Source organism: Danio aesculapii, chromosome 20 (genome assembly GCF_903798145.1).
Source record: "Danio aesculapii chromosome 20, fDanAes4.1, whole genome shotgun sequence".
Taxonomy (NCBI): domain Eukaryota; kingdom Metazoa; phylum Chordata; class Actinopteri; order Cypriniformes; family Danionidae; genus Danio; species Danio aesculapii.
This window is the reverse complement of record NC_079454.1, coordinates 27771310-27789315: the sequence shown is the minus strand read 5'-3', so window position 1 is coordinate 27789315 and position 18006 is coordinate 27771310. Positions and strand designations below refer to the sequence as shown.

General features: G+C 35.8%; 1 protein-coding gene across 3 annotated transcripts in view; it reads left to right on the top strand.

The window, feature by feature from the left end:
* The window catches only part of mylk4b (myosin light chain kinase family, member 4b), a 58151-nt gene that overhangs the window by 6777 nt on the left and 33368 nt on the right, over positions 1-18006 (top strand). Inside the window, exons 2-3 of one of the 3 annotated variants that reach the window (XM_056481625.1) lie at positions 552-676; positions 5138-5369. In XM_056481625.1, coding sequence (XP_056337600.1) covers positions 5238-5369 — 132 coding nt within the window. In that variant the 5' untranslated portion in view covers positions 552-676; positions 5138-5237. Of the gene's footprint in view, positions 1-551; positions 677-5137; positions 5370-9920; positions 10426-18006 lie in introns of those variants that run through there. The other 2 variants (XM_056481626.1, XM_056481624.1) reach the window with 2 other exon arrangements.

Here is an 18006-nt window from a genome sequence, read left to right as displayed (position 1 = left end):
GCTAATTATGGATTAAAAAATTAAAAGAGCTACAATGTGTTATCCATAGATTAACGATGCTAGTGTAATATTAAAAGATACTAGCAAATATTCAATCATATTAGTATTTAGCATGCCACCATTTTACTTCCAGTCAGTAAATTTCTCTTTGGTCATCCTTGTAGTGTTTTTTTATTATTTATTTATTAATTAAAATAATATAAGTGTAATTGGGGTAACTTCTTTTAACTTCTTACAGGCCTAACAAAACAAGGCTTGTTTTTTCTCCAACCTTTTGTTATTTGGTTGGTTGGATTTACAGTCATGAAGTTGCCCTCATCACAGACACACGCACATACACACGCACAGGACAGGGGAACACATGGCACTGAAATTCCACACCCTCTACAATAACACGTTTTACCCCCTTCTCAGTCACATACGCTTCTCTTAACCCCCCTCCACACCCCCACCTCACATTTACACTTGTCTCGTCCTGTACATTGCTGACCCGTTCCCACATCACACTCACTCACTCTGCCTGCTTTCTTGACTGTGTGCCACTTAAACAGTGTATCTGATGTGGACAAGACACCAGCCCGGAGGCTGCTTGCAGATTTATGGCTAAACATCCTTGATACGGATGCGTTTTACATCAGAAAGGGTAAAAATATCAACTGAAACGACTTAATCATATGTAAGTGGAAATCAAACTACTTCTTGAACTTTTATAAATGTGCTACAGTATTGTAAAGTAAGATATACTGCATTCATATATGCTTTTATTGAATATTAAAGCTTTTATTTGGCATTAATAACCCTGTCCATGCAAAAAACATATAGCGTGCCTGATGAATAGAATACGCTGACTCTATTAAGATGTATGTGTGTTGGTAAATGTTTGTGTTAAATCTACTGGTATAAGTGGAAACTACATTTTAGTGTGTGTAATTTAACACTGCACTCCTATTACCATTAGGCAGCTGCAAAAGTGATGGTGTTGATATAAGATCAGAGATTAAATGTTCCCTGATGCATCTGTGTACCAGTACAAAATGGCCTTGCAAACTTTAAAGTCAAATTTGTTTTCATTTTACAAAAAAAATTGCTGTTATTCATCAAGACTTTATCCCTTTAAATTTACTAGTTGTTTGGGCTCCTTTGGACATATGTTTGTGCTGTAGTTATAACTGTATATTATGTGTATGTTAGCAGCGCATTAAGGCAGTCTTTTCTAAGCTGAATACTTAAATGTTTGCCTCATCAAATGTTATTAAGTCAAAACTGTCAGTCAAAAATAATTATGAAGATGTGACGTCAAAGATGTGTTGTTCCAAGAGACGGGCTGCCAAAATTTGTTCTTGGCTAGGGCGCTAATGTAATGATATATTCTCACAGGGCAATATCAAAGGAACATCCTAACTCTAGAATCGCATCTAATCTGTTTAGTGACCACTGCCATTTCAGTAGCTGGGCTCATATTTAAGACAACTTATCTGTAAATGTCCACCACTGATTTAATTTGATTTAAAAATTCATTCTGTTAACAACGATTATAGAACTAACTGCACATTGAGACATCTCCAAATGCCCCAATTCTGCAATTCTGATGGTTTTGCCTAGGAAAAATGTTTTCAGTAGACTTGTCCTCATGAGGATATGTTCCTTTTTATGTTTTAGTATGAAAAACTGATGTTTGGAAGTCAACTTAATTAAAAACAAAAAAACTTTATCTCAAAGTTTTGACTTCTTTATTTTTGTATCTCACAGTTCTGACTTCTGAATTTCATATTTCGTCTTGCATATTTATTTTATAAATCAGAACTTTTCGAAGTTGTGAGATAAAAGTTTGAACTGTGAGTTACATGTAATTTGATAAAATAAAGTCTCATTTACCTTTTTATTTATTCATTGGCAGATTAACTTTCATAGTTGGCAAATAAATAGTCACAAACATTTTCAAACAGTACACCCAATGCAAGTGCTAACAACATGCTACATCATATAGGAGCTCGGCAAAACAAACTAAATATGCCTTTACATGCTATCTACTTGATTAAGTTTCAAGTTTCTCACATTAGAGGACTTTTTTGAGAGAGGAAAAATGCATCAGGCTATAAATACTGAAATTTTCACAGTTTATTTAAACATAGACACAGACACGTACACATACACACGTTTGGACTTGTCTCCCCTCCAACATGTTCAATTAAATGAGAGTTCCCATACAGGCATTCAAGTCCAATTTTCAACTAGGAAATTAATGTTTACAATAATTCCAATAACATTGGAAAGCAGTAAAAAACCATGTTAGGGCTATAGCAGTGTGTTAAACCAAGGGTGCCCAAACTCAGTCCTGGACGGCCGGCGTCCTGCATTGTTTAGCTCCAACTTCCTTCAACACACCTGCCTGGAAGTTTTAGTATACCTAGAAAGAGCTTGATTAGCTGGTTCAGGTGTGTATAATTGGGGTTGGAACTAAAATATGCAGGACAGCGGCCCTCCAGGACCGAGTTTGGGCACCCCTGTGTTAAACCATTAATGTTTTAAAACATGATAGTAACATGTTAATTCATGCCCGCAATGAGCTAAGACAAGCAACGTAATAAGGAACTTGATAAATAAAGCTAAAATATGCTAACCACATCTAAAAAGCATTAGTAATGCTAGCCATATCTTCACTGTAAAACCCAACAGTCAACTTTATCAAATGAAAGGAGTGTAGTTAACTCAAAATTTACTGAAAGTTAATTCTACTTATTTGTAAAGAGTTTTGAACTCAGTGTTGAAGGTAATGGTTAAATAAATACCTAATTTCTTCAACTTAAATGGAGCAAGTTCACAGTACTCATATAGATTCATTTAACTCAAATGGTTTGTAGCAATCGGTTTCCTCAAACGGTTTGAGTTGCCTTAACTTATTGGGTTTTACAGTACTCGGTTTGAGTTCTCTGCATTTATTGGGTTTTACTGTGCTCAAATTGCTTCTTTTAGTCAAATGGATTAGGTTCACAGTACTCATTAGGATTAGTTTTTTTTATCTTAAACGGTTTATTGCAATCGGTTTGCTCAAATGGTTTGATTTACCTTAAATAATTAGGTTTTACAGTGTTGAAATATGATATCTACAAATTAAACATACTAGCAACATATTAGTAGTCTGTCCATTTATTCTAACAACAATTTAAGATAGTTTTAAATCATGAAATGTGCTAACAACATGCTAATTCCTTCTAGCAATGTGCTAAAACATGTTATGTTAAATATGCTTAAAAATAGGTTATTTCTTTATTTTATTTTATTTTTTTTCACTGATTCATTCATACCAACAAATCTTACTAAATTCTGGCACAAGTGTATTGTTATGTTCTTTTCCTGAAAGTATCCCAGCATGTGTTGACAGAGAGTCAAAGAGTTTGCCTTTCATCACTGTAGCATAAGCCATTCAAAGCCCTTTAATTGAGCGACTGTAACACTGCACCAGAGAATATGAAATCAAGGCCAAGATCAAGGTACATAGTCACGACTCACGCACTCACTGTACTATACACGACAAAATGCCAACAACACTGTCAACAATGACAAAGTAAATAAATAAAAATACAACTTTTCAAGACTCTTTGTCACTATGTCAGACATGTTTTTTTTTCAGATTTTTCCTTTCCAGATTCTAAGTCTTTTTATATGATTTGTTTGTATTAAAATAACATACATTGTGGAAAGAGACTCAAAGTGAACATCAAAAACAATGTGACATTAGGTTTCCCCAATCTAATAGAGATGACACAGTCACAATCAACATTCCTAGGTCATTCTAGGGAATAATGCTTCGCCACAGGCGCCAGAGCTGATTGAGGCTTGTGTCTGGATTGAAAATAGAGCATTGCTCTTGTTGTTGGGGTGTCCCAGCCCCAGGGGATCACTCGAGTCTAGGACTTTTTGTTACCCCAGAGCATGTAGATGGATCAACACGCTATGCACAGAATGGCATCTCAGCTGATCCCTTGGAAACAGAACAACACGCTTAGTAGCATCAAAGTATGTTGAGGTAGAGCTGATGTTTAAATGCAGACTGGATCTTTGATGGCATAAATGGTGCACAAATTATTTGCATTTTTTTATTGTATCTCAAACTTCCATTTATTTGAATCATTCAGCTTTATTTTCACATATAGTCACATTGTGGATGCCTTTAAATAATACATAATTATATTCTAGAGATATTTTATAACAATATAGTGCAGGGGTGTGCAACCCTGTTCTTGGAGATCTACTATCCCTGCAGATTTCAGTTGCAACCCATATCTAGCACACCTGCCTGTAATTATCAAGTGCCTCAGGTCCTAATTAATTGGTTCAGGTGTGTTTGATCAGGGTGGGAGCTAAACTTTGCAAGAAGGTAGATATCCAGGCCCAGGGTTGAGCACCCCTGATATAGACCATTTCAGTGTGGTCATGTCATTGGCCCATGAACATTTTCTGCTTGTTACCATGGGCAATTATTAGGAAATTCAATCATAACTTAACGTTAAAACAGCTGTCATAACATTATTTATCAATATGTGCCTCTTTTTGGATTCTAGGAAGCTATAGAAATCAAAAATGTAAAACAGGATACATGTTGGAACAATTGTTTTTGTTTACATCCCTCAAAATGATCTATAGAGAATAGTCTTTCAAAATGACAATCACCACCTGGCCCAACTGCTTTAAGCTTTAAGTGACCCCATTTTGACCAGTTGACCACAAAAAATCTGCTTGTAGTTGCTAACCCTAACCATTGCCCTACACAGATGACAGCACTGACCTGCATCTACTCACTGACCCAGCACCATTGAGTCAAACATGCTTTTTTAACTGCTCGTGTGTCTAGCGTCTAGCTTTATATCCGCATGAAGAAGCTTAGCTGAACAAAGACATCATAGAGGGAGGCTAATGTAGAATATTAGTCAATAAACTGAACGTCTAATAAAAGTAGCTAACTGAACATATTGTGTTTCATTTGTTAGGTGCTTGATAATTGCAAGATAATGTCAAAAAAGGTTGATGCCTGAAAATGCTCATTGATGTTACATCACTGTAATTAGTTGTATCTGTACACTTGCACACTTCGATCTGTTACTTTCCTCCCCTATAATCCTTTTTTGTCTATTTTCAGCTTGGTCACAAACAGACAATATCAGAACTACAGAAAGCAAAAGAGTGTTTGTTCAATAAGACATTCACTGGCCATCCATGTCCTGGATTTCTTAACAACAATGGAGGGAGATGATTCACAGACCAAGGAGCTTGATGTGGGTCGGCTTGCATTTTTTGGCCACCTTGAACAAGTAGAAAGAATGCGGTGCTACTGGGAGCTCAAACATGTCCAACGAAAGACTCTGGAGCAGGTAATTTATCCACAGAAATGTTCGATACACGTGTTTATCCTCTTTGACTTTTAGGAGGTGAATTAGTTTAAAACTGATGTTTGGTGTGTGTACATTACTGTGTGAGTTTGGAGAGGAAAAAATGAAATGAATACCATTAAAGGTGCTGTATGTAAGATTTTGACTTTTCTAAAGCATAAAAATACCAAAATGTGTTTGCAGATGTTTAAGAAACATGCTAAGTGAACGTTCTTATTTATCTGAAAAACAATGCTGAAGTCAGATATTCTGCTTTGAAAATGGCTGTTACGTGGCGGAACGGCTGTCTGTTTTGGTTTTTTTAACCCGCCCAATGCTAGTTTAGCCAAAACATCAGCACCCTTGGTGGAAAACCACTTATTTGATTCATTCAATCATGAAGGCTCTCAAAGCATGCATCTGTGACTAAAATGTGAACGGTGGACAGTAGCAGACTCTGAAATGAGACACAGATATAGAGTTTCACTTGAAATCGTTATTAATTAGCAAATAATATAAATATTACCAAATTAAACATTGTAAGATTGCAACCCTGTGATTATCAATTTGGCTGTTTGCACCAGACGCAACATGACAGAAATTTAAATACAGCCATTCAGTTGCACAAAATAGCACTCTTACTGCACTCCAACAAAAGGTAAGGTTTACAATCTAATTAATACAGATTAAACCTCTTTGGCATTAAATGTAGATGCTGAATCACTGATATGTGTTGGTTTGCATTATTTCACAGTTCTAAAGATCAATTGTAAAAGGTTTATTTTTTTTCAAGAATTGAGGTGAACTATCTGCTGCTGTTTTCAGTATACAGCAATAAATGTCATGTAAATAAAGCACATGAGGTGTACCTGAGGTGATCATTGTCAGTTTTCTGTTGTTCAGCAGCTGTAAGAAATAGAACGTTTGTAATATATCAATTCAAGGTGTTGGTTAGGACAAAAACTAATTTTAATATGGAGAAATTTCATTCTATCATGTGCCATTGCTTTTATATAGAACACGGTTTAAATGAGCCTTTAGACTCGATCATCAGACTCGCTCCTGTTGTACCTCAATCTGGCAACCTGCACTTCCATTTGTTTTGACCCAGGAATGCAATACCTAGTTCCATCACTGCGTGTCAAACTCACATACTGCACCTTTAATCAGAAAGGCAAAATTAATGACACGGTGCTTTGTAGTAGTCTAAGACACAGAAGGTACTCAAAAAACATTGTTGCACTCAACATTTTCAACAATAACTATAACAAAAAATTTAACAGAAATAACTATGAGGTTAAATACACTGGCAGCTGTGTTGCTAGGGTTTCTGAACTCAGGGGCTTAGAGGGGCCCACGGTAAAGTCTCTGCGAACTCTGGAATATGATTTTTATTAAGACTTCACTGACTGTGGGCCCCTACACGCCTTTGCAATTAAAATTCAAATAGGTAAATGGGAAAAAACTAAACCAAAAAAGAACAGCTCCATTACAGTAACCCCCCCCCCCCCCCCCCCTAATGGAATGCAGACAAATCTTTGGTGAAGAAGTAAGGACTTGAAGAATTTGTCGAACTTGTAAGAAATAGGACATGGACTTCAACCAAGGAGTGGCAGACAGAGGGGAAACTCCATAACGAAAACAATGGAGGGAAGAGCTAGGGAGGAGATGGGGGAAGAAACCAGTGAGGGCTGAGAAACAACTGAAAGCCTCTGGCAGAGGAAGGATGAGAAAGTTGAGTGGAGCCAGAGGGCTGAAGGATCAAACTCTATCCTGGAGGGCCACTGTCCTGCAGAGTTTAGCTCCAACTTTCCCAAACACACCAACCTGGAAGCTGCTAGTATGACTAGTAAGATCTTAATTAGCTGGCTCAGGTGTGTTTAACTCAGGGAGTTGAAGCCAAACTCCTCAGGGCAGTGGCCCCCCAGGGCCGAGCTTTGACTAGGAAATCCTAGGCACATCAGAATGACTGGACTAAAGCAAATGGCTGAAATGGATCTAGCAGAAACTGTATGATATTGAGAGAGGAAAACAGAGATGAAACCGACAAATGAGACTCTAGGGTACAGGTGTCAAATCCAGTTATTGGAGGGCCGCAGGAATTATGGTTTAATTGGGGTTAAAGTTAAACAGTGCAGATCTGCTGTCCTCCCGGAACTGACACCTGTGCTCTAGGGTATGAAAGACATCATCCAAATAATCAAGTAATCCTTTATGGACCAAGTTCAACATAAATATATGGGCATGCCTCTGGGATGGACATTTATGCTGGCGTAGACTTCTTTATGGGCTTGGACTTTTGGTACAAACATGGTCTCAAGTGTTGGCTCTGGCCTCGTGGCAGGCCTGTGCTCTAAGACTGTGGTAAGTTATGGCTGGTGGTCATTGATGAATGTGGTTGAAGGCTGGCTGGCTGAGCTCTGGGTCCAATGTGGGATTGGCCATGTCTTCCTCTGAAAGGACAAATGGTCTAGACGGGATCCACAATTATGGTTAGGGTTAGTCAGCATCCACTCCCTGAGTGATCTTCTACAGGATGATATGCCTTGGACTGTTGAGTGGTCAGTGTACTGAGTGTGGCATTAAGATCTAAGAAATCCCTTGTTTGGTTCTCAAGGAAATGCAGAACAGCAAGTGAATCCATCCTATTTTACTGAGGTTCAGTGTTCTGCACGCTGCTTTGTAGCAATCCCGAAGCCAAGAGGAACTCGAAGAACTTTTGTCAACATGGAGTGGCTGCATATTTTCTTTGGATAAAAGCTTCTGGAATTAAATAAATGAACAAACCACAGAAATGACAACACCAAACAATGAACAGAGAATACTGAATGCTTAAATACAAATTCAACTGAGTCAATGTAGCAGATATAGACAATTTAAAACAATATGACATTTAGAACTTTAACAGGTAAACAGAACATTTCTGAATGACCATGTGACACTGAAGACTGGAGTGGTGGCTGGCTGCTGAAATTTCAGCTTTGGCATCATAAAATTTATTAAAATAGAAAATATTTAACAAAATAACATTGTTTTGATTAAAAATAAGAAGCTCATAAGAGAGTTTAATTTTTTTTTTTTACAAAGATTGCAAAATCAACTCTAACATTAAACTCTAAATTATTAAACCTGCCACTGTATAAGCCGGTTTGTGTATTATCTACGCCAGTTGTGTTGTACTGTTTTAAATGAGCCCATAGAGGGAGCTGTATCACTGTGGATCAAACACATGACAACTTTCAAATTTCCTGTTTGGTTCTGCAAAATTATATTATTGTCAGCGGTATTTGTCAGTACACCACAATTTATTAAAAAACAATTTGAACATTGTCAGTTAAAAATTGAACCTTTACTAAAATACTAAACTAACTTATAACTTATTAAAACTTATAATTGTTTCTCTTTCAATTTGTTCATGTTCTAACCTAAAATATTATTTTACACAGTGCAGACCAGCATACAAATGCATGCACACCCACAAACGTTTATTATCCTGGAAATAAAAAGGAGCCAGGTCGTGTGAACTATAGAAATGCTTTTGAAAATGTGTATGTTTACTTGTCGTCCAGAAGAGGGCGACAGTTCGTGTAAATGTAATTTTAGCCTACCACAGTACATGCTGACTCACTAGGGCTTTCACCTTTTTTATATTTTATAACATAAGACTATCTATCAGTTATAAAGTTTGACACTTATGCTTATCATATGGTCTTTGGAGGAATAAACCTTTACCTATACATTATCTATACGTTTGTCTGCTTTTTATTCGACAGTTATTTCATGTATTTTATTTATTTGTGGTTCCTTTGATATCATGTTTCACATTTTTCTGAACATGAGAAAGTTTGAGAGACATGTATTTGCCACACGACATGTTAATAGTTTAAAAGACCCAATTGTATCATAACATACAATTTTAAATAATATTTTTTCATCACGTTTTCTTCATTTTTATTAGCCTACCTCTCTCTCTCTCTCTCTCTCTCTCTCTCTCTCTCTCTCTCTCTCTCTCTCTCTCTCTCTCTCTCTCTCCCTCTCTCTCTCTCTCTCGGGCATGAATAATTTCAGGCTTGGCTGCATGTCAATGTATATCAATCACTGTTTAATTTTCCTCCATCTCGTTTAATGTATTTATAATGTTTTGGATTCAACACAAAATGTTGTTTTTTAATGACTGTACATTTGACATTATAGTGACACTAATGACCTAGGGAGCAAAGTAAAGTCAGAAACTCAAGAGCTTCCAGTCTATTTAAATCAGATCGCTACTGTCACAGTTTACACCGCCAACGTGTCTCTTATCGCTTTGTGCATGCGATTACACACTGCACGGTGTTTTGAATAGCTGGGACTGTGTGTCTGAATGTCAGCGCGCACGTGCGCATATCTCTAGTCCGATTATAGTAGTCACACATGTGGAGAATCCATGACAAGTTGCCATTTCTCTCTTGAAAGCGTCCAGGAGTATCGGTGTACCTGAGATACGCTGAGTACGCGGCCTGCTTGAGCTGCGTGTGTGTGGATGTGTCGTCCATCCCATTGTATGTGTGTGTGTGTGTGTGTGAGTGAGTGAGTGAGCACATTAACTGCTGTGTCTAACGTTAAAGGATACACCGAGTTCTGCTAACTGCCCTCAGCACCACCTGTCCACCTCTCGTCTCGGTGACTGACGGAACTTTTGCTCCTAATACGGAAAAACAGGCGCGTCCTTCTCGCCTCCTCTACCCGCGTCTCTGCTCTCCTGCGCCCGCCCGCCTTTCAATATCTCTTCTGCACGGCTGATGTCAACAACCGACCGGCGTGAAGAAATAAAGCGAGAAGGGCAATATCTCAATATTAGACAGCTGAAAAAAAGTTTAAAGAGTAAAAACGGAGGTTGTAAGGAGGTTTGACTGGTGTGAATGTAGCTACCATGGAGAACTTCTTGCAGGATAAGGACCTCTGGATTGTGGGAAGCGTGTGTTTGGTTGCATCCATCCTGTGGAGACGATTTTGGAATTTATTTACATACAAGAGGAAAAGAGAGAGTTCACCAGAAAGTGCATCTATTGACATTGAGGTAAAACTCATCAATATAATGATTTATATAAATGCCTAAATATAAAAACGCACACTTTGGCTGCACGATATAGGAAAAATCTAGCATTGCGATATGACTACAATTTCCCCATATGACTTAATATCTTTATTTGGAAAGATTTTATAATGTTAGATGGATTGGGATGATTCTGCAGTGGGAGTGCATTTCCATTAAATCCAATAAACAATCTAAACTTTTTGGGGTCCCCCGACACATTTTTGATGTGGTTTGTGCTATTTGCAGTGCACTTCTGTATTTGCATGTGTTGTGAGTATTTTCATGCATAACTGTCTATAAATACAATCAAGAAAAAGATACAAATGAAAAACTGTTTTATCGTTTTCCGAGTCGACTTCGAATACAATCACAGGCATCAAAAACACATGCAAATGATGAATTATAATCCAGATTCAACATTGTGTATGCTCGCGATGTGATTTGCGAATGCACACATTGTGATATCGATGCTGAAACGATATATTGTGCTGCCATACACATGCTCGGTATATTAAGAACATGTAGCAATAATTTGAATATATTTTACAAGAGTTAATTAGGCTGTTATAATACAGTTCTACAGAAAATTATAAATTATGAATGTTATGAAAGTTATATAAGAGTTATTTAAGAGTTATTTCTGAGTCTTGCTGTAGGGCCTTGGTTGAAAAAATCTGACATAGATGTATCTTCTGATGCACATAAAAAAATATGATAGAATTAATGAGATGTCCATTTTTAAAGAGTTCTCTTGCCTATATATGTTTAGATTTGGACTTATTTTTATAAAACAGGAAATGTTTGGTGAAATAGCATATACTAATAAAACAGGAAAAAAAATAAATAAATAGAATTTGCAAGAATTTTCAAACTTTTTTATTAAGATAAATAAATTGAAATAAGTGACTATGGTATAAATGAAAAAAAGAAGACATTTTGGATAAAAAAAAAAATTGGAATATTGCATTGAAAAAAAAGTCATATAAAAGCATTATAAGATTCAAATAAATTACAAACAGCTTATTTGTATCATTTTTAAGTATTAATTGGGTCTTATAACTAGAAAAAAGTTAATTCCTTTTATGTTCAATAAGGGGGTCTCTCAGAGAAGCATGATCCTTTTTGGGGATCTGTGAAATGACAGCAAAATCAAAATCAGAGAGATTATATAAGAGAACAATGTTTATAGTGCATATTAGTTAAGATCTGCAGTGTTTTTTTTTTGTCTCCTGTTGGTTTTGACATAGTTGTAATTTAATTTATCTGCCATCCAACCTAATTGACATTTGAAAAAACGTGTCTCAGCCACAACTATCAGTGTTGTTTAGTGCATGAGGTAATTATAACTGTGACTCATTATTGGTAGGCATACATTTCTGCACTTTTAAAAACAAAATAGAGAAAAATGAAAATCCAGCTACTTTGTTCTTTTTATTTGTGTCTCTGATTTAGATAAATATATTACAACTGTGTAAACTATATGTAAACTGTAACTATATAAACTATGTGAAAATCAAAGCTATGAATCTAGACATTTGTTCTCCAATCCTGAGGCTAATATTTAATCAAATAAATAAATCAATTGTTTGGGTGGAGGACCTTTTTTTTTTGCAAGACAACATAGCTTCATTTTGATTTTTAAATCAGACATTTGTGACAGTGAATTACACACTTGAGTAGTTTTTAAAGAAACATTTCACCTTCTCAAATCAAAAACAATGACTTACATTGATTATTTGTGTGTGTGTGTTCACCTGGCAAGTGTCAAAGTCAAGTTTCATACTGTACCTTTCTGATGAAATGACCAAACAGCACAACAGGGTGTACAAAACTATCATGTTGAATTGTTTGTTTATATCTGCTTCACTAATCAGGTCCTTCAAATAATTTTCCTCACAACACACACACACACACACACACACACACACACACACACACACACACACACACACACACACACACACACACACACACACACAGACTTAAAATGGCATTTTAATGCAATGTTTACCTTAGTAAAAGAGCAGAAATTGGTGTTACACCTAAAATAACTTGTTCAGCGGTCAGAACAGCGTGTGCTAATGTGAAAATTCTGGCTTAACCCGAGTGTTCTTGTCTTCGAGGGTGATTTAGAGGTGTCTGAGGAGCTGAAGAGGGATTGAGTTTCACATTGACAGCTCTGTATTATGAAGAACTGCAGACTTGTTAGTTAAGTTTCAGATATCACCATGTGACTATATACATGTTGAGAGACATTCATGGCATTTATTGCTTATGGCTTTGTTTTTTCCCGGTGTTTCATCAGCCTGAACTGCATGTATTTGACTTCCAGCTTTCATTGATGCTTTAAAGATGTCATTTCAGAAAACGAATCGGTAGATTTCATTTATATCAGCTTTTCAATGAATTTGTGTTTTGGTGATCTTAAAAACCATAAATGGTCATTATTTTAAGCTGTAGGTAAGATTATATTGATTTTGGTTTTGCTTAGAATATTAAAAGCCTTTTACTAAATCATTCAAACACTACGATTCATATAGTTATGCCCACATTTGAAACTCTCTCTATAAACGTTGTATTATTCTTGTGATGCACATAACAACATCTCTGTATTTTGTGTATGTTAAACAGTTCTGTAACAGTTCTGTGTTGCACAGTCCAGTACAAAATTATTTAAACTATTTAAGTTACTATCTTGTTTTTTCTTTTGACATAAGATTATTTTGCTTACCCCATTAGCAGATTATTTTGCTTGTTTTAAGGAAAAACTCACTTAATTTTGGCATATTATTTCTGAAAACAAGACAATATGTTTTGCTTGTCTAGAAAATTCTTGATTTAAGAATGTTTAGATATTTGAACTAGAAACAAGACTAAAAATGTAAGTAAGAAAAGCATTTTTGCAGTGTACTCCCTAATATGTTCAGATCACTGCAGGTAATTTGCAATGCTAAATGTTTGTGCTGTGCTTAATGCTCATTAGTATTATCAACCCAAAAGACTTTTTTTAGTTGTGGATTTACAGCTTTAAGGTGTCAAACCATGCGTTTGATATAGCAACATTGGACACAAAATTAAATCAGGTATGTTGTCTGTGTTAATCATCTAGTATGGCTGCACGAAAAATCTAACGTTGCGATATTTTTTTATCCTGCGATTCATATTGTGAAATGAATACAATTTTAGAGTTTTAGATTGATTGGGACGATAATAATAAACAATCTACAATCAGAGATATATTCAATAAATATAATAATAGATACAAATTAAATAAACAGGGTTTTATGGTTTTTACGAGGAGTCTAACAGTATTCAGGCCGGGCTAGGCAAAAATGAAATGAAATGAATTGTATTTTAAAATAAAATACCAAATAGCTTAATTTTAGGTGTATCAAAATAAACTACAAAATACAGTATTTTGGATTTAAAAAATACTACAAAATAATACAAAAAAGGAGCATGACATTTCTTTGCAAATCTTCCATCAGTTAGACCTATTCTATCAACCCCTTCCCCATTAAACATGCGTAGTGATGTAAACAATTTTTGATAGCAAATGTGGCCAGTAAAAATGCCATCATCCCTGTACATTGATTATTCAACCTCTTAGTATTTTTAAAGGGTGTTAAATTAAAATCAGAAATTTTTTTGTTCACAGAATTCACAGAAACCTATTTATTTATTTATTTTTGGCTATTGAACTCTTCAATACTCAATGTAAAAACTGGGTTTTTGATTATTAAAATATGTGTTTCATATGTTGTGACATCTTAAGGCTTACATCTTTCCTCTTCATTAACTATGCAGTGGACCTACTGATCAACTACTGGCATTTGAAACAGCAAATGAAGTATTGTAGGAATCACCACTGTATACTTATTTTTATGTAGTTTGTTTCAACGACAAACATTTGGTATCAGCAATCCATCCAAAACTACTATTATTTGTACAGTATACTCTTTCTCCTAAGATTTTTTCAATTGTTCTGTAAATGGAAGAGTCAATAACATCCAAAGCACCAACCAGAGGGTGCATACAGTATATATGATGTCTTGATGTAGATTATAAAAATACAAAAATGCAAGACACTGAAGTATTTTGATACAAAATATTGAGCTTTTTCATCAGCCCTATCAAATACAAATTACAAAATACTATTTTGCATTTGAAATACGTATTTGAAATACATGTATCATAAATACTGCCCATTCCTGTATTCAGATATACAGTAATTGAATAATCAAATGTAAAATAATACTGCATAGTCTCTGTTTTATAAACAATTCAATAGTAATTAATTACAAAGTAATTACGAGGGGTAAAAACTGTATATATTACAAACTGTATATTTTGTTATGCCTGAACGCTTTTAAAGCCCTCACACAGTCACAGGCCATGCATGTAGCCAGAGGGGGTTCGGGTGGTTCGAACGAATTAATATTATATAATATATATTATATAACTAATATAATATATTTATATTTAATATATATTGTAATAAAGTGTCATTAAAAAAAACTGGCCTGTAATTTGAATCCCATGGAGCCTCAAAGCCACAATAATGTGACGCAAGTCACGTGACATAAGGTAACGTATGAATCTTTGATGCGACATCCATACTGAGTAACGCTGTGGGTCGAAAAGAGCAAGAGGGGCAGAAAAGGCATGCAGCGGCGTCATTATCACAAAATATTGAACATATGTTCAAAAAGACTGCCAAACGGTAAGGCAAAAGTTACTTACTTCCTAACAGACGAAAATATGCCCCTATCCATGAGGTTCTAGGCTGACTGGCCGCATTAGCCGGGACGTCCTGTATAATCCCGTCAAGTCTGTTTTTAAGGCTGTTTGGTCACTTTATTCGTTTTATTCTAATCGGATATAAATCCGATCGCTCAAACCACTTCAGAAAGTGATCTGGGATGCATTCATAAATTAATATTTACTTTCATAAATTAAATTTGACATTTGCATACTAAAAGTACTTGAGTAAGGGACATTTTACTTGATTTGGGTCATTAAAATAACTCTGACTACCAATATATTGATATAGGTAGCCTATACCTGCTGTAGTCAACCTAAAACCTACAGTAGCTTGACATAAAACCAAAACAATACCCATTCTTGTCTTAGGACATTTTTATTAAGCAAATTTTTGAATAACAGTAAGTTCATGACATGTTAAAAATATATTTATTCTGCTGGTTTTAAACATACAGAATAATAATAAACAGTTATGTAACAACCATAACATTACCATTATGTGTTAGGACATGTTTGATTAACTTTTTATTACCTACACCAAATGTTTTCTAATGAAGGTACAATTATAAACTACTTTATTTGTCAGACTACTTTATTGTCAAACCATATTGCATACAAATGCATTCAATAGACTTATATGACAGTGTATTGCTGTACAGCACCAATAAAACATGAGACAGGTGTTTAGAAAGAGTATAGTTTATTTAGTTTGACCTGCAAACTTATCTAAACAAGATAAACTTTCAGAAAACAGCACGGAAACATTATAATGCGCGCGCTCGTGAATATAACCCGCGGTTGTCTTCAACGGTTGTCTTCAGTAGTCCTTCTTTGCTCAACAACTGTGCTGAAAAACAAAGCAAAACATTACAACAGCCAGACATAGAGTCAAAACATTACAGTTACCATGGTTTCTATTTTAAACTATAGTAAACTAAAGTTTGAAACTATAGTTTAAAATAGACGATGAGTGGGCCTCGCTGCTCCCACCCACCATAACCCTCGCAGCGGGGTCCCACTACCGGCCTCCCGTGTTTCCCTGAGGGTCCTCAGGGCTTGTATTGATCCCTGCCTAGGGTTCACAAGCCGCCTCGCCCCAGGGAGTGCACGAGCTAACCGGGCGCCAGTCCGTGCCAGTGTTCACTGGAATGTTGCTCGGCGGCACATTTCGAGCAACAAACACGTAATATTCTTCGCGATATTGCGTTTATGTACGCAAACCGCAAGGAACTACAGCACAGACGGGCCCGAGTGAAGCTTCACGAAGCGGACTTCGTGAGATTGGCGTGGCTCCACTCGTACCGTCAGGTATTGAACTCACCTTGGTCAAGTACAAACAGCAACACCGAGCGAACTGACAACACTGAGAGGGAACCGACGAGCTTTATAGAAATGCAGATGCTAATGTTTACAATGCGACGTCACTGCTGTGAGTCTCGTTGTCATGGTGAGCGATGAAGAGAGCAGATCTCATTGGAGCACACAGACTCGGGAATTTCCGTCACGGCGAGTTGCGGTCGGCTGTGGACAAAAACATATTAAATATGTTGAATATATATTTTTACATTTTTGGTGCTGTTTAATATTCTGGGTTGCAGTAGAATATGGAGACAGATGAATATAATTAAAGATGCGGGACATTAGAACAGAAAGTGAGCCCGGCAGGACTCTGACAAACTCCTAGTGGTGGTTAGCTTCTTATTATACAAGAACGCTATCTAGCGGTCACATAACCTAATAGCATGTTACTTGCTACCAACCACATCTCCCCCCCTCCCCCCCCGCGGCCAAAAGGTCCAGCATTTGTCCTTTTAATTATTGTATGTAATTGAATATTGGATAATATATTTATTATATAATTAATATAATATATTTATATTCAATATATATTCCCGTCACATCTGTGTTTATGAGGCTGTTTGCTCACTTCATTCGTTTTATTCTGATCAGATATCCGATCGCTCAAACCACTTCAGAAGGTGATCTGGGATGCATTTCAGATGAAACTGGACAGGCATAATCATTTGTCAAATTAATATAAATAAATTAAATTATGACCTGGAGAAAGTCTGACCTGCGCCTGAAACACATGTAGGTGCGCTTTTACAGCCACAAATCGATTAAAAACATGTTTACTATAAGCATAAAACATGTTCTAACTTTTTAGGAATTTAGCCAGGGGGGTTCGAAAGACCCACCCTCACTGACAAAGGTCCAGAATTTGTCCCATACATGAGCTCATTTGTCCTATTTTGACTGCTATATGCCATCATAAATAATGAAAATAATCGAAAAAGGCTTTAAGACCAAACGGAATCCTCTGTCGGCTGTTGCTTCGGAGAAAACTTTTTACAGGTAATTTTATTCTAAATCTTGGACCTTATTTCTGAAATAAAAATGAGCAATAAAAAGGTCAGAAGCACCAGAACCTGACTATATTAAATTAATTTGAATATATTTAGGCTATTGTTGATATCCAGGAATTTTCAAATGTACTTTTTTTTAACCAAAGAGGCTAGAAAAATTCTGCAGAATTAATTATTATTATTATTATTATTATTATTATTATTATTATTATTATTATTATTATTATGTTTTAATTATTATTTTTTATTGAAATGGCCAAATTGTGACTGAGGACAGTTGAATGTGTTGGCCAGTTTGTTTTTTGTCTAATAAATGACAGTAGGCTACAGTTTTTTTTACTTTAAAATTTTAACAGATTCTTATTTTTTTCCTAATGATATGATGTAATAAACTTCTTTTAATGTTTCTTTATTACAAATTTTTATAAAATAT